A 26,083-nucleotide genomic window follows, 5' to 3' on the forward strand; every position below is an offset into this window, starting at 1 on the left:
CAAAAAAAAAAAAAAAAAGCCAGAAGTGGCTCAAGTGGTAGAGTGCTAGCCTTAAGCAAAAGAAGCTCAGGGACAGTGCTCAGGTCCTAAGTTCAAGCCCCAGGACAAGGGGGGCCGGGGTGTCTCATGGATTTTCCTGCTTAGACTGGCTGGGAACCATCATCCTCACATTTCAGCCTCCTGAGTAGCTAGGATTAGAGTCATGAGCCACCAATGCTTGGTTTTGATTTTTCTTCTGAGGGGCTCATTCAGTGCCAGGCATTGAGTGGAAATAGTGGCTCAGAAAATTGCAGAAAGGAGAAGGTCCGTGGCACCTGCCTGCTGCCTGGTCATGAGGACCAGCTCTGTTACCTAACATCCTCTCCTCCTGCCCTACCTCCCTCCCACATGCACACCCAACTCCCCATCCTTCACCCACAAGGTCATTAAGGCTAGGGCATTGTACATCTGCTGATCAGGGCTGCTGTGCCTCGGTGTGGACACTAGAGGGCAAAGCTGGCCCTAATTCAGGTATCCTGGGTCTCAGGCACAGGGATATTTTCACTAAGGGAGGTGGTACCATCCATCTTGTAGTCTAGCCATCTACACCTGGTACCTACATCTCCAGCGCCTCTCCCCTACAACTGGATTTGCATATGGACCTTAGAGTGGCTTCAGAGGTAACTGCAGTCTCTCAAACCTTGCCTTCCCCATACTCCTCAAAAATTTAAATATGAAACCAGACTTGTGGGAAGAGACTAGTCTCTCAAAATCTTTCCTACTACCTACACATTAAGTGTGTTGTGTTGTTGTTTTGTGTGTGTGTGTGTGTTGTCTTTGGTAATACTGGGGTTTGAACTCAGGGCCTGAAACTGGTTAGGCAAGAGCTCTTCCACTTGAGTCATGCCACTAACCCTTTTTGTTTGTTATTTTTTGGATAGGCTATCATGCTTTGTCCTAGGGCTGACTTAGGACTGCAATCCTCCTAAATATGCCTCCTGGGTAGGTAGGATTACAGGAAGGAGCAACTATACCTAGCCTTTTGTTTTTGTTTGTGATTTGTTTTGCTTTTTGGCCCTGGGGATCAGACTCAGGGCCTGGTATTCTACTACCCAACCGTGTCTTATGCCACACTCAGATCACTCTCAAGGTCATGGTGGGTGAAAGTGAGAGGGTCTCCCATTAACAGCATTACTTTTTTTTTGTTGCCAGTGCTGAGACTTGAAGTCAGGACCTCATGTTCTCACTTGGCTTTTTTCCTCAAGGCTGGTGCTCTCCACCTGAGCCACAGTTTTGCTTCTGGCTTTTTGCTGGTTAATTGGAGGTAAAAGTCTCATGAACGTTCCTGCCCAAGCTGGCTTCAAACCACAATCCGCAGATCTCAGCCTCCTAATAATGTTGGATGTTAGCCAAATAACTGGCCACAGGGAGATGAGCTAGTTTCTTCACTGACAAAATGCAGATCTTTCCTTCCTCGTGGGCTCACTGGGTTTGGCTGCAGATTGTCTTTATGCAGACATTGGATAAAGGAAGTTTAGTGCCTGCTGGCTGTGCAACTGAGGTCTTCCTTTTCTTTGGGTCTGTATGTAACCTCCATCTTTAATCAGTTGTGCAAGAAGTCATGTCAGGAGGTACCAGTATTTTTGTGGTTTTTTTTTTTCTTTTCTTTTCTTGCCAGTCCTGGGGCTTGAACTCAGGGCCTGGGGGCTGTCCCTGAACTTCTTTTGCTCAAGGCTAGCTCTCTACCACTTGAGCCACAGTGCCACTTCCGGCCTTTTCTGTGTATGTAGTACTGAGGAATCAAACCCAGGGCCTGAACTCTGGGCAAGCACTTTATCACTAAGCCATATTCTCAGCTGACCAGTTTTTTTTTCTAGTACCAGGATTTGAACTCAGGACATTCTATTTCCTTAGCTAGTATGTTACCATTTGAGTCATGCCTCCAGTCTAGTTATTTTTTTGTCAGTCATGGGGCTTGTACTCAGGGATTGGACACTATCCCTGAGCTCTTTTGCTCAAGGCTAGCACTCTACTACTTTGAGCCACAGCTCCACTTCCAGCTTTCTCGTGGTTAACAGGAGAGTCATAAGGGTTTTCTTGCCAAGGCTGGCTTTGAACCATGATCCTCAGATCTCAGCCTCCTGAGTAGCTAGGATTACAAGCATGAGTCATGGCACCTGGCATTCTATCCTTTGTTTAATTATAGGAATTTAACAGATAATGTCCTCATTCTCTCTTTTAGCTTGCCTTTTCACTCAAGACTGGCACTCTACCACTTGAGCCATAACTATACTTCTGGCCTTTTTATTGGTTAATTAGAGATGAGAGTTTCTCAGATTTATCTGTCTGGGATGGCTTTAAACCACAATTCTCAGATCTCAGCCTTCTGATAGCTAGGGTTACAGGCATGAGCCACCAGTATCTGGCTTAGAATATCTTTTTTTAACAGGGCAGGACCTATGCAACTCTTATTTGATGGAATTTGTGGGGATTTTAGTTCCTATAGTGGTCAAATCATAAAAAGATTTGAATGTTTGCAAATAATATATATTCTGGGATAGAGATGTAGCTCAGCGGTAAAACATACACCTAGCACAATCCTCAGGATGGCAAAAAGAAAAGAATACATAGTCTCACTATTGGTTACAAAGTTGTAGTCATATTTATTAGATCAAACTTAATAAAAGAATTGTTCATATCCTTTTGTTTGCTTGCCAATTTTTTTTTTTTGGGTCTGGTCATGGGGCCTGAACTCTGGGCCTGGGTGCTGTCCCTCAGCTCTTCAGCTCAAGGCTAGCGCTCTACCACTTGAGCCACAGTGCCACTTCCGGCTTTTTTCTTTTTGCTTATGTGGTGCTGAGGAATCGAACCCAGGGCCTCAGGCATGCAAGGCAAGGGGTCTACCACTGAGCGAACTTCCCAGCCCATGCTTGCCAATTTATTTTATAGTGAGTCTTTTTTTTTTTTTTGGTGCTGATACTGGGGCTTGAACTCAGGGCTCCTTAGCTTTCACATTCAAGGCTGAGACTCTACCATTTGAGATACCACTCTATTTCAGCTTTTTGGTGGTTAATTGGCAATAAGAATTTCATGGAGGGCTGGGAATGTGGCTTAGTGGTAGAGTGCTTGCCTAGCATATATGAAGTCCTGGGTTCGATTCCTCAGTACTACACAAACAGCGCTGGAAGTGGCGCTGTGGCTCAAGTGGTAGAGTGCTAGCTTTGAGCAAAAGAAGCTCAGGAACAATGCCCAGGTCCTGAGTTCAAGCCCCAGGACTAGCAAAAATAAAAAAGAGTTTCATGGGCCGGGCAATGGCAGCTCATGCCTATAATCCTAGCTACTCAGGAGGCTGAGATCTGAGGATTGCAGTTTGAAGTTAGCCTGGGCAGAAAAGTCCCTGTGAGACTCTTATCTACAAATAACCACTCAAAAACTCCAAGTGGCGCTGTGGCTCAAGTGGTAGAGTACTAGCCTTGAGCACAAAGAGGCTCAGGGATAGTGGGTTCCAGGCCCTGAGCTCAAACCCCACCAAAAAAAAAAAAAGGTCCATGGATGTTCTTGCCTGGGGTTCAAACCACCATTCTCAGATGTCAGCCTCCTAAGTAGCTAGGATTATAGGTGTGAGCCACAGTGCTTAGCTTATCATGAATCTTGTGAGAGAGTTTATAGAGCTTTCCTAATCTATTAAATTCTGTGTCTAACAGCTTCTGCTTTGTGAATCTCAAAGTTACATTGTCAGTTACTGTAAGCTCATTATTACAAGAACTTCTTTGTGCCTTAACTTTTTTAAATCAATATAAAATATCTCTCCTCTTGTTCCATCAAGAAATATAAAAATCGAATCAAAACAAGAACACGCCACCATTTTGTTTGGGCCCAGTGGGAAGCTATGGGCAGAGGTAGAGTCCAGAAGCATCAGCTCAGCCACTCTGTGGGCTGGACCACTAGAGAATTTGCTTTACTGCCTCACCTATAAAACAGCTCAATTTTCTAACCGTACAAACAGTTACAAGTTGGAGACCAAACTCAGAGTTCTCACACATTCTAAGCACACACTGTACGGAAGCCCTGGTTATATTTTAATGGGATCCTTTCAGACCTTAAAAACTTTTTGTTATGGACCCCTGGGTAAGCTGTGGGATGGGAAGAGAACTTACCAAAGCTGTAACTCCCAGTTAGCATCCGACTGGCTGGCAGGGAAGGTGGGAAAAGGGCAAGGGAGGGAGAGGAAGGGAGAAAGACCATGAGTCACTGGCTTGTCCCTACCTTGCATCTCCACAACCCTCCAGCAGCCCTCCCTAGCATTCAGGACAGACAAAGGAAGAGGGAAAAGCACAGACTGTGAAGGCTGAAGTCTGGGGGCTGAGGGAGAAACTGAACGGTTTCAATAGGACCAGAGCATCTCTAATGCAATTTCTTAAAATAAACCTTTGTGTGCGTGTGCCAGTACTGGGGCTTGAACTCAGGACTTTGAGTGCTCCTTTAGCTTTATCACTCAAGGCTGGTGCTCTACTACTTGAGTCACAGCCCCACTCCTGGCTTTTGGCTGGTTAACTGATGGTAAGAGTTTCTTAAGATTTGTCAGCATGGGATGGCTTTGAACCTTGATGCCCTGCTCCCAGCCACCTGAGTAGCTAGGATAACAGGTGCATGCTCACATTTTTCTAGGCTTAAGGTCTTCTGGATTTCCAGTCCAGAAATTTCCTAGGGTAGAACCTGTTCAGCCACTTTCTTTAAAATGAAAAATAGGCCCATAGTGCCGCCCGTCCCACCCCTGACTCTCCTTTCCTGAAGCTTCTTCTCTTTTGCATGGTCAGTAGCTTGGATTTGAATGCACAGTGATACATGGATGTGGATAGTAGAAGAGGCTGGAAGACAGAGTGGAAATGGGCAGGGCGGTTTACCTGCAGGGGTTGGCTGGGCCTGGAATGGGGCCTGGCCAGCTGGAGGAAGGCTTCCAAAGGCAGAAGAACTGGGGCTGCTGCCAAAGGCATCAAAGTTGGCAAAGCCCCCATGGGAAGGTGTCTGGCCTAAAGGTGAAGAAAATATAAAGATTATTTAAAGAAAAGATAAATGTATATCTATATGACTACTGGCTGCAGGCCAGAGACCACAGGTTGTGTTTTTTTGGTCCAGTCGTGGGGCCTGAACTCTGGGCCTGGGCGCTGTCCCTCAGCTCTTCAGCTCAAGGCTAGCACTCTACCACTTGAGCCACAGCGCTACTTCCAGCTTTTTTCTTTTTGCTTATGTGGTGCTGAGGAATCAAACCTAGAGCCTCAGGCATGCAAGGCAAGCGTTCTACCACTGAGCCACCTTCCCACCCCCAGATATGTTGAATTGAAACCCTGCTATACAACTACTGAAAGATAATTAATCAAGAAAAAAAGATGAAGGTAGGAATGTGGCCTAGTGGTAGAGTGCTTTCTTAGCATGCATGAAGCCCTGGGTTCGATACCATATAAACAGAAAAAGCCAGAAATGGCGCTGTGGCTCAAGCGATAGAGGGCTAGCCTGGAGCAAGTAAAGCTCAGCGCCCCTGCCCTGAGCTCAAGCCCCAGGTCCGGCAAAGAAAAGAAAAAGAAATTCTTTTGTTTCAAATACCAGTACCCACTCTCCTGCAAAAAAACCCCAAAAAACTAGATAGCACTTTATTCAAAAAAAATTTTTTTTATCAATTGTGGGGCTTGAACTCAAGGTTTGAGCACTATCCCTGAGCTTTTCTGCTAGAGCTCCACCACTTTGGGCCACAGTACCACTACCTATTTTCTGGTAGTTAAATGGAGATAAGACTCTCATGGTGCTGGGAAGGTGGCTCAGTGGTAGAGCGCTTGCCTTGCATGCATGAGGCCCTGGGTTCGATTCCTCAGCACCACATAAGCAAAAAGAAAAAAGCCGGAAGTGGCGCTGTGGCTCAAGTGGTAGAGTGCTAGCCTTGAGCTGAAGAGCTGAGGGACAGCACCCAGGCCCAGAGTTCAGGCCCCACGACCGGACCCCCCACCCCCCCAAAAAAAGATTCTCATGGACATTCCTACTTGAGCTAACCTCGAACCATGATCTGGAGCTCAACCTCCTGAGTAGCTAGGATTATAAGCATGAGCCACCAGCACCCTGCCTTCTTCCCATTTTAAATAAAGTAGGCTCTTTCCATGTTCTAAAATGAGGGGCCAGGAGGCCCCAGTCACATTGCTCATGTTCAAGAGATCCAGAGGCACAGGAAGCTGGGAGTGCCCTGAAGGCCACCAAGTCTGGTGGCGGAGGTGTTCATGTGGGAGGGAACTTCTCATCACTTACCCCCAAAAGCTGGGAAGGCGGCAAAAGCTGGTGCTGCCTGGGGAGCAGCAAAGGGGTCTCCACCGATGTCAGCCAGCAGGTCCGTGCTGGCTTTCTTAGCTGAGGAGTGAGGAGGGGGCTGGGAGCCCCGGGCCTGGACTGTCCGGGTCTGAGACTGGCTGACAGACTGGGAGAAGGATTTGTAAACAGCACTTAGAATCCAGCTATGACCCAGACAGACAGACAGACATACCTTTTATCTAGATTCTCGAAGGGAAATGGAGAGAACTGAGAGGAACTACTCTTAGCTGAGAGACTCCCCAGGCACAAGTTACCTTAGCCCCTCTCCTAACTTAACTTTGAATCCTTAGGATCCCCAGACTCAAGAACCATGACTTTTAGAGTAGATGAGCCAAGGTAACAGATACATGCACCCAGCAGTGCTCTGTGGCTGCAAACTCATCATCCCCTAGTAGGCAATGTCCCAGCTACTTCTGTGCTTCCTTGAAGGAAAATGGTCATGCCTGGAGTTAATATCTGTGTGTGTGTGTGTGTGTGTGTGCGCGCGCGCATGTGCATGTGCACGTGTACCTGTACTAGGGCTTGAACACAGAGCTTCCTGATCTCCCCCGGCTTTTTCAGCTCAAGCCTGGTACTCTACCACTTGAGCCACACTTCTACTCCTGGCTCTTGGCTGGTAAAAACTGGAGATAAGAATCAGTGGACTTTTCTGCCCACGCTGGCTTCTAACGGTGATCTTCAGATCTCAGCCATCTGAGTAGCTAGGATTCCAGGGACGAGACCCCAGCACCTGGCTCTGGAGTTGACACTCATGACTCCCCTCAAAGTTACTTCCTGTTGGGCTCTTCCCAAAAAGGTTCAGAGGCCACAGCAGGGCTGAAGCCCTATAGCATGCTACAGTTCTTGCCCTATACTCTGCCATGCCCAGAGTGACATCATTAAAGTGTCATCTGTCTTATTATCCAAATCACAACAGAAACATGGAAGGAAGATCTGAGAGTTACCTGGCTTGAGGTGGAGGCAACATCCGAGAGGGGGGGTACAGGATCCCCAAGAAGGGTTCGCAGGGGCTTCCCTCCTGGGATGGAGCCCTGGACAGAAGTGGGGGCCCCGCCTTTGGTGCAAGTAGCCCCCTTGACTTGGTCTGGGGGCACATACCTTTGAAAAAGAACAGTCAGGCTAAAGACACAACTAAAACCTTGGACCATGCTCAGCTCAGCTCAGCTGTTTGGTAAAACACCTTACAATCTTTTTACTTTGTGTGTGTGTGTGTGTGTGTGTACACTCCATCTTTTAGGAAGGGGAATTTGGCAATATAACCGAGTTATTTCCTTGAGCAGAATTTTGAGCGTTTCTCTTTGTTGTCCTTTTTTGGGATGCTGGGGATTGAGCATTCTGTCATTGAGCCACACCCCCAGTTCCCCTTGAGTATCTTGATGCTCATTTGATATAGAAACATTTGGTTTGTGCTATGCTGTATCTCTTTTCTTTTCTATTCTAAAATTTTATTTAGAGCCGGACACCGGTGACTCACTCCTGTAATCCTAGCTACTCAGGAGACTGAGATGTGAGGATCACGGTTCAAAGCCAACCTGGGCAGGAAAATCCGAGACTCTTATCTCCAATAAAACCACCAGAAAACTGGAAGTAGTGCTGTGGCTCAGCGGTAGAGCACTTGCCTTGAGCTGAAGAGCGCAGGGATAGCACCCAAGCCCAGAGTTCAAGCCCCACGACCAACAAAATAATAATAATAATAATTAATAACTAAATAAATAAAATAAAATTTTATTTAGAATAAAAAATGGAGAGCTGGGAATGTGGCTTAGTGGTAGAGTGCTTGCCCAGCATGTATGAAGCCCTGGGTTCTATTCCTCAGTACCACATAAATAGCTCCATAAGTGGCACTGTGGCTCAAGTGGTAGAGTGCTAGCCTTGAGCAAAAGAAGCTCAGGGACAGTGCCTAGGCCCTGAGTTCAAGCCCCAGGACTAGTTAAAAAATGGAGCATGAATTCAGGGTCTGGGTGCTATGCCTTACCTCTTTTGCTCAAGACTGGCCCACTTGAGCCACACTTCCACTTCTGGCTGTTTGGTGGTTCACTGGAGATAAGAGTCTCACAGACTTTCCTGCCCAGGCTAGCTTTTAGCTTTGAACCCAGATCCTCAGCTCTCAGCCTCCTTAGTAGCTAGGATTACAGGCTGAAACCATGAGCACTAAGCTTGTATTTTGTCTCTTTTCCTTCCCTTCCCTTCCCTTCCCTTCCCTTCTCTTCCTTCCTTTCTTTCTTTCTTTCTTTCTTTCTTTCTTTCTTTCTTTCTTTCTTTCTTTCTTTCTTTCTTTCATCAGTCCTAGGGCTTGAACTCAGGGCCTGGGTTCTGTCCCTCAGCCTCTCTGTGCTCAAGGCTAGTGCTCTACCACTTGAGCTACAGTGCTACTTCCAGCTTTATCTGTTTATGTGGTACCGAGGAATCAAACCCAGGGCTTCATGCATGCTAGGCAAGCACTCTGCCCAGCCCCGTGTCTATTTTCTAGAAGTTAAAACTATTTGGGCCAGGAGCTAGTGGCTTATTCCTGTAATCCTAGTTACTCAGGAGGCTGAGATCTGAGGATCGCGGTTCAAAGCCAGCCTGGGCAGGAAAGTCCATGAGGCTCTTTTTTTGTTGTTGTTGTTGCCATTGGTTGTTGAGCTTGAACTCTGGGCCTGAGTGCTGTCTCTGAACATTTTTTTTTTGGGGGGGTGTCCAGTCATGGGGCCTGAACTCTGGGCCTGGGTGCTGTCCCTCAGCTCTTCAGCTCAAGGCTAGCACTCTACCACTTGAGCCACAGCACCACTTCCGGCTTTTTTCTTTTGCTTATGTGGTGCTGAGGAATCGAACCCAGGGCCTCATGCATGCAAGGCAAGCGCTCTACCACTGAGCCACCTTCCCAGTCCTGTCCCTGAACTCTTAAGCTCAAGGCGAGCACTCTACCACTTGAATCACAGTGTCACTTCCTAGTTTTCTAGTGGTCTATTGAAGATAAGAGTCTCACAGACTTTCCTGCCTGGGCTGACTTTGAACTGTGGTCCTCAGATCTCAGCCTTCTGAGCAGCTAGGATTACAGGCATGAGCCACTGGCACCTGGCTCCTGAGGCTCTTATCTCCAATTAACTTCCAGAAAAACCAGAAGTGGCGCTGTGACTCTAGTGGTAGAGTGCTCACTTTGAGCTGAAGAGCTGAGGGACAGTGCCCAGGACTGGAGTTGAAGTCCCATGACCAACAACCCCTCCAAAAAAACCCAAAAAAACAAAAAAACATTTGGATTTGAAGTAATAACACATGCAATAATGTTGATTTTCTAACTTCCCAGCCAAATTGTTCTTTTTTCCTGGGTGTGTCTTCAGGTTCTTCCTTCTACATTCCACAGGAAGGGGTCTGCACCTCATACTCAGTGCTCACAACTTATCCTGATCTCCAGCTCCTGCTACTTCTGATAAAAAAACCTCTTCCTACCAAAGCACAAATGGTCCCTATCTAGAAGCATCTTAATGTGGTTCTATTTGCGTCAATCTCCTTGTTCCTACAGTTTTTTCTTCACCTGTTAACAGTTATCAGACTCCCCTGACTAGCACATGCCCAAAGATCAAACAACAAGAGGGAAAACTTTGTGAGAGAAAAGGTAGGGGAGAATGGAGATGCTCTTTTCTTCACCTATAAAACAGAATACCCATAAACCATGAATGAATGATGGATTAATAGTATAAAGTTAGCTGGGTGGGGGTGGCTCAAGTGGTAGAGTACTATCCTTGAGCCAAAAAAAGCTCAGGGACAGTGCCCAGGCCCTGAGTTCAAGCTTCGAGGAACAGCAGGAAGGAAGGAAGGAAGGAAGGAAGGAAAGAAAATGCTTTTATCCACCTCTTTTCATGTATAAAATCAACTAAACTATAAAAACAGTTCACACCAGGTGCTGGTGGCTCATGCCTGTAATCCTAGCTATTTAGGAGGCTGAAATCTAGGACTGGTTCGAAGCCATCCTAGGCAAGTATGTCAATGAGACTCTTATCTCCAATAAGCACCAAAAAAGCTGAAGTGGCACTGTGGCTCAAGTGATAGAGCACTAGCCTTGAGCTGAAGAGCTCAGGGACAGCGCCCAGGCCAAGAGTTCAGGCCCCACAACCGACAAAAAAAACAATGCTTGAAAAACCCACAAACTGAGTTCACATTAGCACAAGCTTACTTTTCCATTCCAGACTAGAGTCTCTTTAAAGGAGGGACATCAAGAACAACAGAGTCAATGGCCAAAAATAAATTCTTGCTGGGCACTGGTGGCTCATGCCTGTAATCCTAGCAACTCAGGAAGATGAGATCTGAGGATCAGGGTTCAAAGCCAGTCTGGGCAGGAAAGTCCGTGGAAACTCTATCTCCAATAAATCACCAGACAACCAGAAGTAGCATTGTGGCTCAAGTGGTAGAGCACTAGCCTTGAGCTGAAAAGCTGAGGGACAGTGCCCAGGCCCAGAGTTCAAGCCCCACAACTGACCAAAAAAAAAAGTTCTTTCATGTCAATTTATTTTTCTAAAGTAAGAATTTAGCCCTAATTGAATCTTAGTAGCATAGCCTTAACCTAAACCCAGCATTTGATTTTTTTTTTTTTTGGAATCCAGTTGTGGGGCCTGAGCTCTGGGCCTGGGTGCTGTCCCTCAGCTCTTCAGCTCAAGGCTAGCACTCTACCACTTGAGCCACAGCACCACTTCCGGCTTTTTTCTTTTTGCTTATGTGGTGCTGAGGAATCGAACCCAGGGCCTCATGCATGCAAGGCAAGCGCTCTACCACTGAGCCACCTTCCCAGCTAAACCCAGCATTTGAGAGAAGCCCAAATTTCACTTTAAAAACTTGACTGCCAGATGAAACATGTCTTAACAATATATGTCCATAGCTACGTCCTTCCCCTACTTACCATCTTTTCTTCTCATATTTTTCTTGAAGAAACTCTTTTATTTTCTGAGGATCCCTGGAATCTGGTATTAAGGATGTCCGAGCATCAAAGAGACCCAGCCAAATCTTCCTGCAAGCCTGAAGGGATGGAGTTGGGTGACAAAGAAGTTGGATCCACAAGCATGAAATATGAAAGATGCTCCAAATTACCTTTCACCCACTTGCCATGTTCAATGTCTTCATCAATAAATATTTACTGATTTAGATACAGGGCTAGGATCTGGGTATACCTACAAATCAGACATGATCCCTCCCTTCACAGAGTTTCTAATCTAATGGGAAGACAAGCCTTAGATTAAATAATGATGATGATGATGATAATAATGAATTCAGCTTGATGCTGGTGGCTCATGCCTGTAATCCTAGCTCCTCAGGAGGCAAAGATCTGAGGATCATGGTTTGAAGTCAGCCTGGGCAGGGAAGTCTGTGAGACTCTTATCCCCAATGAACCACCAAAACAAAAAAAAAAAGCTGCAAGTGGAGCTTAGCTCAGATGGTAGAGTACCAGCTCTGAAAAAAAATCCCTGGGCTGGGAAGGTGGCTCAGTGGTAGAGCGCTTGCCTTGCATGCATGAGGCCCTGGGTTCGATTCCTCAGCACCACATAAGCAAAAAGAAAAAAGCCGGAGGTGGCGATGTAGCTCAAGTGGTAGAGTGCTAACCTTGAGCTGAAGAGCTGAGGGACAGTGCCCAGGCCCAGAGTTCAATCCCGACTGACAAAAAAGAAAAAGACCCCCTAAAGAAAACTCGTGTGTGTGTGTGTGTGTGTGTGTGTGTGTGTGTGTGTGTGTGTGTGTGTGTGTGTGTGTGTGTGTGTGTGTGTGTGTGTGTGTGTGTTTCTTCCTGCAATCTTGAGATACAACTCCTGGCTGAGCCGGACGCTGGTAGCTCATGCCTGTCATCCTAGCTACTCAGGAGGCTGAGATCTGAGGATCATGATTCAAAGCCAGCCTGGGTAGGAAAGTCCGTGAAACTCTTATCTCCAGTAAACTACAGAAAACCAGAAGTGGTGCTGTAGCTCAAGTGGTAGAGCGCTAGCCTTGAGCTGAAGAGCTGAGGGACCATCACTCAGGCCCAGAGTTCAAGCCCCATGACCACCACCACCAACAAAAAACTGGCTGGCATGCTGGAATGCATCCCAACCCAGGTGTAGTTTCTCTGAGAGTCAGCTACCTACTCTCTCTGTGGCAGCTTACCTCATTTCCACGGGATTGCAGGAATACCACTTCAGGTTCGGTGAAAGTTGTCATGGAGATGGATTTGACGCGATGAGGTGGGTTCAGGCCTCTCCTGTGGGGAGATAGAGAAAGTACAATGTGGTGAGCACTACAGGTCTGTTTATGGGAAGAGGCAGAGGGAGGGAGATCAGAACGACAGCATAGAAGCAAAGGCTCAGACAGAAGCAGCTCCCTCCCCTAGGACTGGGGGTGCACCTCAGTGATGGAGTGCTACCTGCATTTTTTCCCTAAAGTAAGGAAGATGGAGGGTAAAGGCTCCCATCCAAAGCTACCTCCTGATTCCAGGAAAGGGGATATTCTGGAGACTCTGACTAAGACCCAGGGAAGTCAGAAACATGTGCCCTGATGATTCTGGAGAGGTGGGTAAAGCCTGCCATCCACATGCCCCCTGTAGCCTGGCACAATCCCCACAGGTCCAGCATCTAGTGTGGCTACTTCTGGGAAGTCAGACACGTGACCTCCTCCCATTTCCTGCCTTGTCATTGTTTTAGTTCTGTAGCACATCTCAGGGTTTCTCATACCAGAAGAAAGGCTACAATGAAGGCCTGCAATGAATCCCAACAACACTGACAAAGACAGGATAGAATGACCAAGTAGGAGAAAGCTGGTAAGGGACTTGCCAATCTGAGGTTCTGGGATGTGGAGGTGCTCTTGGAACCAACCCCCCAGGTATGGAATGATGGCTATAACTAGACTATAACTAGACTAAGGTCCTGAGGAACACAGAGGGAGATGTAGGAAAGAACAAGTAAACAAAAGATGTATTTGTGGGGCTGGGTATGTGGCTAAGTGGTAGAGTGCTTGCCTTGCATGTATGAGGCCCTGGGTTCTATTCCTCAGCACCACGTAAGCAGAAAAAGCCAAAAGTGGCACTGTGGCGCAAGTGGTAGAGTACTAGCCTTGAGCTGAAAAGCCCAGAGTTCAGGCCCCACTACCGGCAATAAAATAAATAATAAAAGACGTATTTGTGCACATGGGGATCTACACTGCACCAAGGTATTCTGGTCAAATCTAGAAGATGGACAGTGAATTCATCCATGTTAAGTGATGGCAGAGGTGGGGGAGATGACACAGAACAGGGTGAATTGAGTTGGGCAGCTTTTCTTTTCTTTTTGCGGGGTATCAATCCTAGAGCCTGAACTCAGGGCCTGGGTGCTGTCTCTTAGCTTTTTCTTTTTTCTCTCTCTCAAGGATAGCACTCTACCAACTGGCACCACACCTTCACTTCTGGCTTTTTTGGTGCTTGAGATAAGAGTGACATAAACTTTCTTGCCCTGATTGGCTTTCAACCTCAGTCCTCAGATATCAGCCTCCAGAGTAGCTAGGATCACAGATATGTGCCCTGGCACCTGGCTTGGGTGGTTGTTCTTATAGATGATAAACTACTTATTAAGAGATTCTCTCAAAGAACAGGATACTGGAGGCTACCGTCAGGTCATTCTGCCAAGCCTGCTGTTTGATTTTCAAATACAGTCTGTCAAAATATCCTCACACCAAACAAGCATTATCAAAGGGGCTGGTGCCTGAAGGAAAGGTGAGGGCAGGAAAGCCAAGAGCTAGGCTTTGGCTCTATATATCAAACAATAGCCCTTAAATATGATTTGCCCCAAGGCCATGTGGATCACATTTCCAAGACAGTCCAGTTTTCTCTCCTAAGGCCTCTCTTGCTAATGGCTGGGTTGGCTTTTAATTGTAGCCAGTCTGCTCTTATGCCTTCTCCATTACTCTTTCTCTCCTTAACCCCTAGGCTCTCTTCACCCAAAATTCTAGGCCTTTTTCTTTTTCTTGTCCAAGACAGACTCAAACTCACTACCTGATGTTTTACTCACTGGGTGAAACTCTACCCCTTGAGCCACGCCTCCAGACCTCCTTGAAGTATGGCTAGAGTTGCCCTCACCATCCCTATAATCTAGCCTTAGCCTTTTCTTTCAAGGCTGACACACTCAAATATGAGTCACACCTCCATATCTAGTTGTTTTGTGTGTGTGCTTTGTTTTGTTTTTTTGTGGTGGTGGTTAATTAGAATTCAAGAGTCTCAAGACTTGCCTGACAGGGCTGGCTTTGAACTTTGATCCTCAGAGCTCAGCCGCCTGAGAAGCTAGGATTACAGATGTGAGCCACAAGTGCCCTGCTTCAATATTCTCTTTGACCTCTCACTAACAAATCTTTGCCAAAACACAAGGCATCATGGTAGCCATTTGGGGGCTGGGGGAGGATACAAAAATGGTAAGACCTAGTCTTTGACTACTAGGTGCTTAAGGAGAGGATCAAAAAGGTTCCTTGTCAGGTACATAGTGACACATGACTGTAATCCTCATTATTCAGAAAGTGGAGGTAGGAAGATCATGGTCAGAGGCGCCAGCCAGAGCAAAAGCATGAGATTCTTATCTAAAAAGTAAATGTTAGCAGGGCTCTGGTGGCTCACGCCTGTAATACTCAGAAGGCTGAGATCTGAGGATCACGGTTTAAGGCCAGCCCAGGGCAGGAAAGTCCGAGAGACTCCTATCTCCAATAAACCACCAGAAGACCAGAAGTAGCGATGTGGTTCAAGTGGTAGAGTGTTTGCCTTGAGCTGAAGAGCTCAGAGAGAGGAAGAGCTCAGGGATACTGCCTAGGCCCAGAGTTCAAGCCTCATGACCAAAAAAAAAAAAGTAAACATTAAAAAAAAAGAAGGGAGGGGCTGGGAAGGTGGCTCAGTGGTAGAGCGCTTGCCTTGCATGCATGAGGCCCTGGGTTCGATTCCTCAGCACTATATAAGCAGAAAAAAAAAAAAGAAGAAGGGAGCTGGGTGCCTGTGGCTCAGGCCTGTAATCCTAGCTACTCAGGAGGCTAAGATCTAAGGATCACAGTTCAAAGCCAGCCTGGGCAGGAAAATCTGTGAGGTTCTTATCTCCAATTAATCACCAGAAAACTGGAAGTGGAGCTGTGGCTTAAGTGGTAGAGCACTAGTCTTGAGTTGAAGAGCTGAGGGACAGTGCCCAGGCCCAGAGTTCAAGCCCCACGGTGAGAGAAATTAAGAAAGAAAGAAAGAGAGAAAGAGAAAGAAAGAAAGAAAGAAAGAAAGAAAGAAAGAAAGAAAGAAAGAAAGAAAGGAAGGAAGGAAGGAAGGAAGGAAGAAAGAAAGAAAGAAAGAAAGAAAGAAAGAAAGAAAGGAAGGAAGGAAGGAAGGAAGGAAGGAAGGAAGGAAGGAAGGAAGGAAGGAAGGGAAAAAAAGAAGGGGCTGGGAAGGTGCCTCAGTGGTAGAGTGCTTGCCTTGCATGCATGAGTTTGTTTGATTCTTTAGTACCACATAAGCAGAAAAAAGCCAGAAGTGGTGCTGTGGTTCAAGTGGTAGAGCACTAGCCTTGAGCTGAAGAGCTGAGGGACAGCGCCCAGGCTCAGACTTCAAGCCCCACAACTGACCAAAAAAAAAGAAGACTGGAGGCATGGCTCAAATGGTAGAGCATTTGCCTAGCAAGCTCCAGGCCTCCAGGCCCTGAGTTCAATATACAATACAGACAGACTATATATATATATATATATAAAAAAGAGAGAGAGAGAGGCTCTTTAGGGTGGTAGGTACCATTTAGTCAGTCACCGATGGATCAGGCAGAATGGCACTCCAGGATGTAGCAGTGGGGCAAGGGGGAGGGGCAGGAAGAGAAATGGTCATGGGATTGGCAAAAGGTATTATGTTTACACTAGAAAAACAGATTCTGAGCCTATCACAAGACCATCATTGACATTTCCTGAAAGGCTAATCAGGAACTGTTAGCAAAGTGTAAATAGGGAAGGTGTGCTTCTTTATTATTGTGGGGGGGGGGGGGTACGCGGGGGTTGGGGGGTGTTACCTAGGCATCCATCAAAAGCAGATGCTTAGAACAACAGAACTGAGCCGGAACTGGAGGGTTGTTTGAGGAAGGGAGGAGGGTGGGAAGATGAAGGGAAATAAGAAATGATTTAAGTGTGCTGGGCCAAATGAAATGTGATGGAACAAGATGTTTCCATAGTACAGTACAAAAAGCACGGCTCTGACCTTGATGTGTGTCAACCTGAGCCACAGTTTGGAGGAAGAGAGAAGTTGACAAGGCAACACCGTGCAGCCCAGGAACAGGCCTAGTGACATGGCCTATGAGTCAGAGTACTTCTTTCTGAATCATAGGGAGGCCATTGCTGGCTGAGAGAAGCAATTTAGAAAGGAGCTCTCTCCTGCCAGCAGCTGAAAGCAAATGGTCTAGGTGTGTTGTGTTTCCTTGGGTCTGGTCCAGCACCATGTGACAGGCCAGATGTGAGTCATGGGCCTGGAATTAAACAAAACCCAACCCTCCCAACCAAGTGCACCCAATATCCCCCAATGTTAACTCTCAGGTTTTTCCAAAGAGGAGAAAGCTAGAGAGGTACTGCCCTTCAGTTATCACACTAAATCCTTCTAGTTACTTCCACCCTGGAGGTACTGAGGGGAAATACCAAGATAAACTTATTTGCCCAGCCAGAATAGGGCAATTTTTTCCAGTGGAAAGAAAATCCATTACTGAAGCAAGTCATCTGGCCTGTCTTTAGTTTCTATTTCACTGCTCTTAAAGTATCTCAAGTGACAGGTGTCAGTGGCTCCTGCCTATAATCCTAGCTACTCAGGAGGCCGAGATTGGAGGATCTGTAGCTAGGTAGATGAGATCAGAGAATCTTGGTTCAAGTCCAGACTGGGCAGAAAAATCATAAGGTTTTTTTTGTTTTGTTTTTTTGGGTCCAGTCATGGGCCTGAACCCTTGGCCTGGGCGCTGTCCCTCAGCTCTTCAGCTCAAGGCTAGTGCTCTACCACTTGAGCCACAGCACCACTTCCGGCTTTTTTTCTTTTTGCTTGTGGTGCTGAGGAATCGAACCCAGGGCCTCACGCATGCAAGGCAAGCGCTCTACCACTGAGCCACCTTCCCAGCCCCATAAGGTTCTTATCAGCAAAAAGTCAGAAGTGGAGCTGTGACTCAAGTGGTAGGGCACTAGCCTTGAGCAAAAAAGGCCAAGGGACACCACCCAGACCCAGTACAAACAAAAAACATCTGATGTGCTCCAAAATTCTTGGTGAATTAAGCCATTTGCACATATACCTGCTCCCTCTGCCCAATTCTCTTTTCCTCTCTCCCCTCTGGTTCTATTAAGCACACAAATATTTCCACAAATACCAGCACTTTTGTTCTTCTGTGGTCATTACCCTCAAGTCGGCCTATATTTTGCTTCATAAAAATATCAAACCTGCTCAGCTGCTCAGGTAAGAAGGTTCTGCCAAGTCAACAGTGGAAAAAAACCCAGTTCCACCTAGTATGCCAATTTCTTTCATTTGTGCCAGATTTGAACGTGGGAATTCCTGGCCTCTGCGTATTTGTGTTGGAATTCATTCACCCTGGGTCGTGTCTCTCTGCCACTGGGACTCTACTCCTCTGCCTCTGTTTAGCTCTTTTCTCTAACTCAAACCAAGAGTCTCTATTAGGGATAAGAAACCTCTCCTTTTGTCCCATTCCAAGGTTAATTTCACTAAATTTATCGAACCTCTTCCTAAATTCTGCTTCAACCTATTTCTTATGCTTCTCAAGCCTTCCTATCCTTGCAGAGTCAAGTGCAGGCCTCATATTACCGGCTACTTTCCTCTCTAGTCTCAATTTGAATCATTTTTGTACATTTGCTTTTTCCTTTCCCCCTTCTTTCCATTTCTTTCAGTAGTTTATTACTCTCCTAGGAGTTTTATGAGTTATTCATCCTCCTCCTAAAATAAAGTACCTAAATCAGTATTTAGTGGCTTGTCAGCCTACCTGCCCAGTAGAAGTAAATATGGAAGCTAAGGAGAGCAGAAGGGAGGAACGAGACTAAACAGGGGCAACTTACATGTGTACCTCTCCAATCCAGACAAATAGAAAAGTACTGAATTATTGAACAACATACTCTATCTTTCTTCCATGGAGATAAAAATGTCCTAACAGTGGCTCAGTCCTATAATCCTAGCTACTTAGCAGGCTGAGATCTGCAGGATGAAGGTTTGAGACCAACCTGGAAAAAATAAAAAGTTCCCTGGTAGGGCATTAGCCTGACAAGTGAGAGGTCCTGAACACAAACCCCACTCCAACCCACCCACCCACCCACATGAGAAAGAAAGAGAGAAAGAGAGAGAGAGAGGAAGATCTAACTAGCAGACAGAGAAACTAAGATACATGTTATACATGAACTTGTCAAAAAAGAAAAGCACGTCTCTTGATATCCAGCCCAGAGCTGTGGCTTAAGTGGTAGAATGCCAGCCTTGAGTGAAAAAGTTAAGGGACCACACCCAGGTCCTAAGTTTAAGCTCAAGTACCAGTACAAATGACAACAACAAAAACACAATGATTTATACATAGAGCTATTCAGGAAACCAGAACAAAAAAGAATATTTAAACCACTGCTTTGGAACCAGATACTGCTTAGTAGCTAGTGTGTTTGTGTGTGTGTGTTGATGTTTGTGTTGGACCTGATGCTTGAACTCAGGGCTTAGGTGTTGTCCCAGAACATTTTTGCTCAAGGTTAGCACTCTACCACTGGTGCCACAATTCCACTCCAGCTTTTTGGTGGTTAGACTTTCCTGCTCAGGCTAGCTCTGAACCGAGATCATCAGATCTCAGCCTCCTGAATAGCTAGGATTGAATGTGTGAGTCACCAGCATCCATTGAGAATGGTTTGTTTTATCTCATCTTAAGCATCAAATAGTAGGTTCTTTCTCCACTAGATGAGTTAAAACTAGAACTAAACAAACAAGCATATGCATATGTTGGAGGAAATTAAAAAGACTCTGATTCCAGGTTAAGGAAATTAGGTACTGGAAGAAAATCAAATACTTGAAACTAGGTCAAATTTGGGACCTACAACTGTGGCAGCACGTATGCAAATTTAGAAGCAGCAGCAGCCAGCAGCCTCTCTCAAGCCCTCACTCACACCAACGCTATAGGCTTTTGCTACAGCTGAGAAAATATTTCTCATTAAAAAAGAAAGCAGGGTAGGGAGAGGAGAGGGCTGAAGAAAGAAATACGCTCACACATGCAAGGAAGAGATCTTCACAGCCACCCACCAATATTTACATGTGGATTTTTCTCTATATCAGGAAATTTACCATTGGCTGGAACAATTAACTTTGCTCTCTACCAGCTAATTCAGCCAGCTGGGAACACCAGCAATTCTGCACACAATCCCCCAGAATACTCCTCCAGAACAGGCAGGCACTTTATTTACTTATATATATATATATATATATATATATATATATTTTTTTTTTTTTTTTTTTTGAACTCAGGGCCTGGGTGCTGTCCCTGAGCTTTTTTGCTCAAAGCCAATTTGAGCCTCAACACCACTTCTGGTTTTCTGGTGGTTAATTAGAGATAAAAATCTCGTGGACTTTTCTTCCCAGGCTGGCTTTGAACTGATTCCTCAGACCTCACAGGCAGACACATTTTTAACACAGTCTACAGAAAGTTTACCTTTAAAATAAAGCTGATTGTTCCAGGTACTGGTGGATCACACCTGTAATCCTAGCTATTTATGAGGCTGAACTCTAGAGGATCATGATTCGAAGTCAGGCAGCAAAGTCCATGACACTTTTATTTCCAGCTAACTACCAGCAAAGTTAGAAGTGGAGCTGTGGCTCAAGTGTAGAGAGCTATCCTTGAACAAAAGAAACTCAGGGGAAAGCACCAAGGCCCTGAGAACAAGCCCTAGGACTGGCAAATAACAACAACAAAAAAACCCCAAACCCCCAAAATCCAAAACCAAAACCAATCCTGAGGTCTCCTTTCTGTGGCTAGGATTCTAGAGATGAGATTTCAAATTTCCCCTCAAAATACTTGAGGGAAATTTTCAAAAAGATGATTTATTTCCATCATACTATCCACAAGTATAGAAGTATACACACACACACACACACACACACACACACACACACACACAGATACTAAGGCTTAATTCAGGGTCTCCTACACTCCCTTGGCTTTTTTTTGCTCAAGGTTGATACTCTACCACTTTCAGCTTAATTAGAGATTAGAATCTCAGACTTTCCTGCCTTGGCTGGCTCCAAATTGGGATTCTCAGATCTCAGCCTCCTGAGCAGCTAGGATCGTACCCTGCTTGTTTTATTTACGTACCATATCTCCAGTTCCTTACACTTAACCTGCAGCTCAACAGGTGCTGAATAAATAATTGTTGACTATCTGTGGCAGGTTGTTAGCCTGCAACAATTTTACTTCCCCCACCACTGAATCCTAATCTCTGCACAACCAACCATTTGGACTAAAGATACCAAGTGTTTCTTGTGCCGCTGTGAGCCTGCAGAACTGGGTGTGTTCTCTTCACTTAGCAGCAAGCAAGAAGCATCTCCTGCATCACAGCTTCCACCTGTGGTTCAGCTGCCAGTTCCTCCAGGCCCCACAAAAAGGACAGAGGTATCACTGGAAGACCCTTCTAAAGGATTTCTATACCTTTCCCTAGTCCTGCTAATTAAAACTCCAATTAGCAAATGAATTAGCAAATGAAAAGTACCACCAGAACTCAAGCAAATTATAGCCAGGAAAAAGCTAGCTCTCATTGGCCCAACTCCCTCCCTCCCTCCCTCCCTCCCTTCCTTCCTTCCTGCTTCAGGTCCCAAGTGGTGGGATTACAAGTGTGTACCACCATGCCTGGCTCCCAGGTCCAGCCTGTAATCTTTCACTCTCTTCTTACTTCCTGTTGAAAAAGGATTGGCCTCACTTCTCACATTTTTTTTTGTCAATCCTGGGGCTTGAACTCAGGGCCTGGATGCTGTCCCTGAGCTCTTCAGCTCAAGGCTAGCACTCTACCACTTGAGCCACAGTGCCACTTCCAATTTTTTCTGTTTATGTGGTGCTAGGGAATCTAATCCAGGGCCTCATGCATTCGAGGCAAGCCCTCTACCACTGAGCCACCTTCCCAGCCTTCTCTTCTCACTTTCTAAACATTAAAATAATATTCCTAAAAACTTACCTCAAAAATCACTCTGAGTGATTCGAATACTTTAACAAAATTCTGAGCAAAAATCATCCTCTTGAAACTTCAAAAGGGTTGGCAGATCCCTCTCACTCCCTACCATGGGAACAGAAGCTCCAAGGAACTAAGCCCCACCCAGTTTGAGATATAAACACGTCAGAGCCAGGCCTTTTGGACTTCTTCTTTATTAAAATAACTGTGTGGAAGTGGCACTGTGGCTGAAGAGCTCAGGGACAGTGCCCAGGACCAGAGTTTAAGACCCATGACCAACAGTAAAAACAACAACAAACTATCAATCTTCTGCCACCTCCATCCAGTGTAAGCTCAGTTCACATGTCTGACTTTCTGTCAGTAAGCCCAATGAGAGTGATAAGTGATCCAGGAAAAAGTGATACGGTTTCTTACAAACTGTGTGCTGAAATGGCAAGAGTTAACTTTTCTAGTAAAAGAAATCAGGTTTTTAATGTAGCCTACATCCTTTGGCCTGCCTTCTGTCCTGATTGTGGGATATTCCTTATAGACAGGAAATATTATTTATGGGATCTATCTAAGAGCTAGAACAGAATGAGAACACTGCCTGTCCTTCCCATTTAGGCAGTTTTACCTTTTATACCATCCCAGATTTGCAATGGAATGAATTAACACTATTTCCTGATACTTTCTTCCTAGACCCTACCTCTGCTAGACCATCAGTATAAGCTTCTTGCTTTGCTTTCCTTCTTCCCAGACTCTCTCCCTCTTTCTACTTTCCTCTATAAAAATACTCCTAACCCTCATTCCTTCCATGCACAGAGTAATTGCCCTAGACTCAGTTCTCTTGCGTCAACTGAGTTTCTATTTCATCTTATGATAGTCTTATTTGTGTTCTAAATTCCAGTCCCAAGAGCCACAATGGCTTTTACTTAGATCAAAATCAGGTTCATCCTCACAACATGCCAGGAAATTTGACACAACACCCAAAGAAATTGGATAAAGCAGGTAAAAATTGAATAGAGAAATAGTCTCAAATTGTACCTTAGAAGAGGCCTGGATCTTTATTTCTGGACTGCCATAATCATAACTAATATGAAACAACAAATGTTGAAAACAGCAACCCCCATATGGCACTGGATAAGTTACTAAACCTTGCTTTGCTTCTGCTCTTCCATCTGTCATACAAGAACAATACTGCTTGTTTCTCAGCTCCTAAGCATATAAAAACAAGGGAAGCTTTGCTTGTTAAAACAGAACAATGGTGTATTAAAATAATGCTTTAAATAACAGGCAAAATAAAACCCTCAACAAACTTCTAAAAAGATGTAGGCCTATAATTATATGTTAAATTATGCATCTAATCAAATACTTTTCTAAGTAGATAGGACTTACTTTATAAAACTAGAACCAAGGCTCCAAAGTAACTCTGGCATGACCAAATACAGTGTCAATGCCAGGGGTAACATGACAGATATACAAGAACAATGCCCCCACACCAAATTTAGAAGAGTTTAATGAAGGCTACCACTAAGACCTAGCATGGCAAGGAGAAAATAAAAAGTATAAATGGTCAGGTGCTGATGGCTCACATCTGTAATCCTAGCTACTCAGGAGGCTGAGATCTGAGGATTGTGGTTAAAAGCCAACGCAGGCAGAAAGACTTTTTTCTCCAATTAACCACACATACATGCACACACAAACCAGAAGGTTTGGTCTAATGGTAGAGCTCCAGCATTGAGAAAACAAAACCAAAAAAACTAAAGGACAGAGCCAGACCATGAGTTCAAACCTCATTACCCACACAAAAGTAAAAGAAAAATAAAATGATGGTTCACCATACCTTTGGAAAAGTTAAGCTCTCTACCAGAATAACCCATTGGTTCTCATCTCATACTAGATCTTGAAGTCTATATGCGTGACAGCATTCCAAAACCTTGCAAGAATAGTATCTACAACTGAACCCATGTTCCTGACCTGCCACTGTATATGCCTAAGCCAACAACCTGGTTAACTCACCTATTTCCCCATTCTTTCTGCATCACACAACTCCCGAAGCCCCCAGAAAGAAAGGTACTCTATCATAATCCAAGTTAACCCAAACTCTTTGCCTTTTTGGCTTTCCATCTCCAGGAAGTTCCTTTTTAACGGTGTCCCTTAAAATCCCTCTATCCCCACCCCGGGTTTCTTTTTCACTTCTTGCCCACTTTTTTCCTCAGCACCTGCAGTAGGCCTCGCCTCCTTCCAGGAAGCCTGCGTGTCTGTCCTTACCCCCACCCTCCCCTCTGCAACGCGATGGCTTCAGCCTCTCTTGGTCCTCTGCGTGGCCCTTCCTCACGACATCCCTGCAGTGGACAACTCTTCCGTCAGGTGCGGTGTCCTCTGGTGCCCCCCCCCCCCCCCTTGTTGTCCTCAGCCCTCCGACCCTGGGCCTCCCGCATTGCCCCGGGTCCCCGAGATCCGCCCCCACACCCATGCGGTCCTCCGCCCTCCCTTTCCCGATCTGACCCCCACCCCCACCCCGCGGCAGGCTCACTCACAGGAGGCCGGAGCAGGTGGTGCAGACGAAGCTGCCCACGGTGATGTCCACATAGGTGACCCCGCGCTGGGCACACTCGAAGCAGTGACGGTTCCCGGCCTGGCTGCAGCCGCCCAGCTCCCGCACCCGGCGACACCACACCTCCGAGGCCGCCTCCGCCTCCGCCTTGCCCCCGCTGACCCCGCCACCTGGGCCTGGGCCCTTCTTAGCCGCCATCACCATCACTGCTCAGTCTTTCTCCTTCCCTTTTGCAAGTCCGCAATCGCTCCCTTCAACCTCCCGCCGCCTTCCCGCCTCCGCCGCCTTCGCACACCCGGCAACCCTGACAGAAGCTACGGAGCCAGCGGCGTCAGCGCAAGCCTCTGCCGCCTCCTGCCTCGCCTGTCCTGCACGCTGATTGGCTAGTCTTCTCCCACCTTCTGGCTCTGATTGGCTCTCTCCAGAGCAGCCTCCGGTTGCCGGAGCTCCCAACGCCACGCCCCACTGCCTTCAGGACTTCTGCCTCTCCCATTGGCTAGCAGAGACCCCGGCTGCAAGAGGTGTGCTTGCCCTCTCCTCATCCCCGCCTCCTCTCGCCACCGACTCAACTTCGGCCAGCCCCCTAGTTTCAATTGGTGATTTGTCGGCACTAGGGTTCCTAGGCTGACTCTGATTGGCTGTCAAGGCCGCAAAGTTAGCGCGCGAGCTAGTGAAGGTGTCCTGCGCAAGTGCAACTCTTGTCGTTGTTGTCGTCGTCCTCTTCTTTTCCCGCCCCCCCACCCCACATGATAATTCCCGCCAAATTTCAAAGCTTACTGTAGACTGCGTAGATTGACATCCAAAGCAGCAGAAGTTGTTCCAAGAAAGTAGGAGAAGGAGAGAGGTCTTTATAAATTCTATTTCATTTACTTCTACCCTGAGCCATAGATGGGATCACGTGGCCCAGTCAGGATTCGAAGCTGAGTCTCCGACCTTAAAAACTTGGTTATTAACCACTATGCTTGGTAGAATAGTATTGGTTATTCATTTGACAGACTCTTCCTGAATATATGCTTCCCCCCGCACCCCCAGACATGTTCTAGACACAAGAAATACAAGGGGCTGGGAAGGTGGCTCAGAGGTAGAGCGCTTGCCTTGCATGCATGAGGCCCTGGGTTCGATTCCTCAGCACCACATAAGAAAAAAGAAAAAAGCCGGAAGTGGCGCTGTGGCTCACGTGGTAGAGTGCTAGCCTTGAGCTGAAGAGCTGAGGGACATCGCCCAGGCCCAGAGTTCAAGCCCCACGACCGACAAAAAAAAGAAAATCCATGCAGGCAGGCACGGTTAAAGGTGACAAAGGAGTTTTATTAGTTAGTCTGCAACCCTGTCCTGGTTCCTTTAGAACTAAGAGCAGGGGCTGGAATGTGGCCTAGTGGTAGAGTGCCTGCCTAGCACGCATGAAGCCCTGGGTTGATTCCTCAGTACCACAGACACAGAAAATTCGGGAAGTGGTGCTGAGGCTCAAGTAGTAGACCACTAGTCTTGAGCTGAAGAGCTGAGGGACAGCGCCCAGGCCCAGAGTTCAGGCCCCAGGACCGGACACCCCCCCAAAAAAAATACAACAAGAAGGGCTGGGAATGTGGCTTGGTGGTGGAGTGCTTGCCTAGCATGAAGTCCTGAGTTCGATTCCTCTGTACCACATAAACAGAAAAGGCCAGAAGTGGAGCTGTGGCTCAAGTGGTAGAGTGCTAGCCTTGAGCAGGGACAGTGCCCAGGCTCTGAGTTCAAGCCCCAGAACTGGCAAAGAAAAAATAAATAGAAGTAAATTCAGTAAAAAAAAAAAAAACCTATAAAATCCCGACCTTTGTAGAACTTACCTTCAGAAGCAGACCCAAAACAATGAAGCATGAGTGAGGCAAGGGTGCCTCACACCTGTAATACTACCTACTTAGGAGGCTGAAAAACTAGGTTCAAAACTAGCCTGAACAGTAAAGTCTGTGAATCTCTTATCTTCCAATTAATCACCAGAAAACTGGAGGTGAAGCTGTGGCTCAAGTGGTAGAACACTACCCTTGAGTGAAAAAGTACAGCAAGAGCATGAAGGCCCTGAGTTTAAGCCTCAGTACTCACTCACACACACAAAAAAGATGGCCA

The 26,083-nt window shown here is 46.3% G+C and overlaps 1 protein-coding gene across 1 annotated transcript in view; it reads right to left on the minus strand.

Moving 5' to 3' along the window:
* The window catches only part of Agfg2 (ArfGAP with FG repeats 2), a 31,243-nt gene extending 6,944 nt beyond the window's left edge, over window positions 1-24,299 (minus strand). The window contains exons 1-7 of the mRNA XM_013031760.1: window positions 23,973-24,299; window positions 12,436-12,529; window positions 11,204-11,319; window positions 7,275-7,428; window positions 6,271-6,436; window positions 4,884-5,009; window positions 4,137-4,169 (exon numbers count right to left, since the gene is read on the minus strand). Of these exons, the coding sequence (XP_012887214.1) occupies window positions 4,137-4,169; window positions 4,884-5,009; window positions 6,271-6,436; window positions 7,275-7,428; window positions 11,204-11,319; window positions 12,436-12,529; window positions 23,973-24,193 (910 nt within the window). The 5' untranslated portion in view covers window positions 24,194-24,299. The remainder of the gene's footprint in view (window positions 1-4,136; window positions 4,170-4,883; window positions 5,010-6,270; window positions 6,437-7,274; window positions 7,429-11,203; window positions 11,320-12,435; window positions 12,530-23,972) is intronic.
* Window positions 24,300-26,083: the final 1,784 nt, after the last annotated feature.

The sequence above is a fragment of the Dipodomys ordii genome, unplaced genomic scaffold, assembly GCF_000151885.1.
Source record: "Dipodomys ordii isolate 6190 unplaced genomic scaffold, Dord_2.0 Scaffold143, whole genome shotgun sequence".
Classification (NCBI taxonomy): domain Eukaryota; kingdom Metazoa; phylum Chordata; class Mammalia; order Rodentia; family Heteromyidae; genus Dipodomys; species Dipodomys ordii.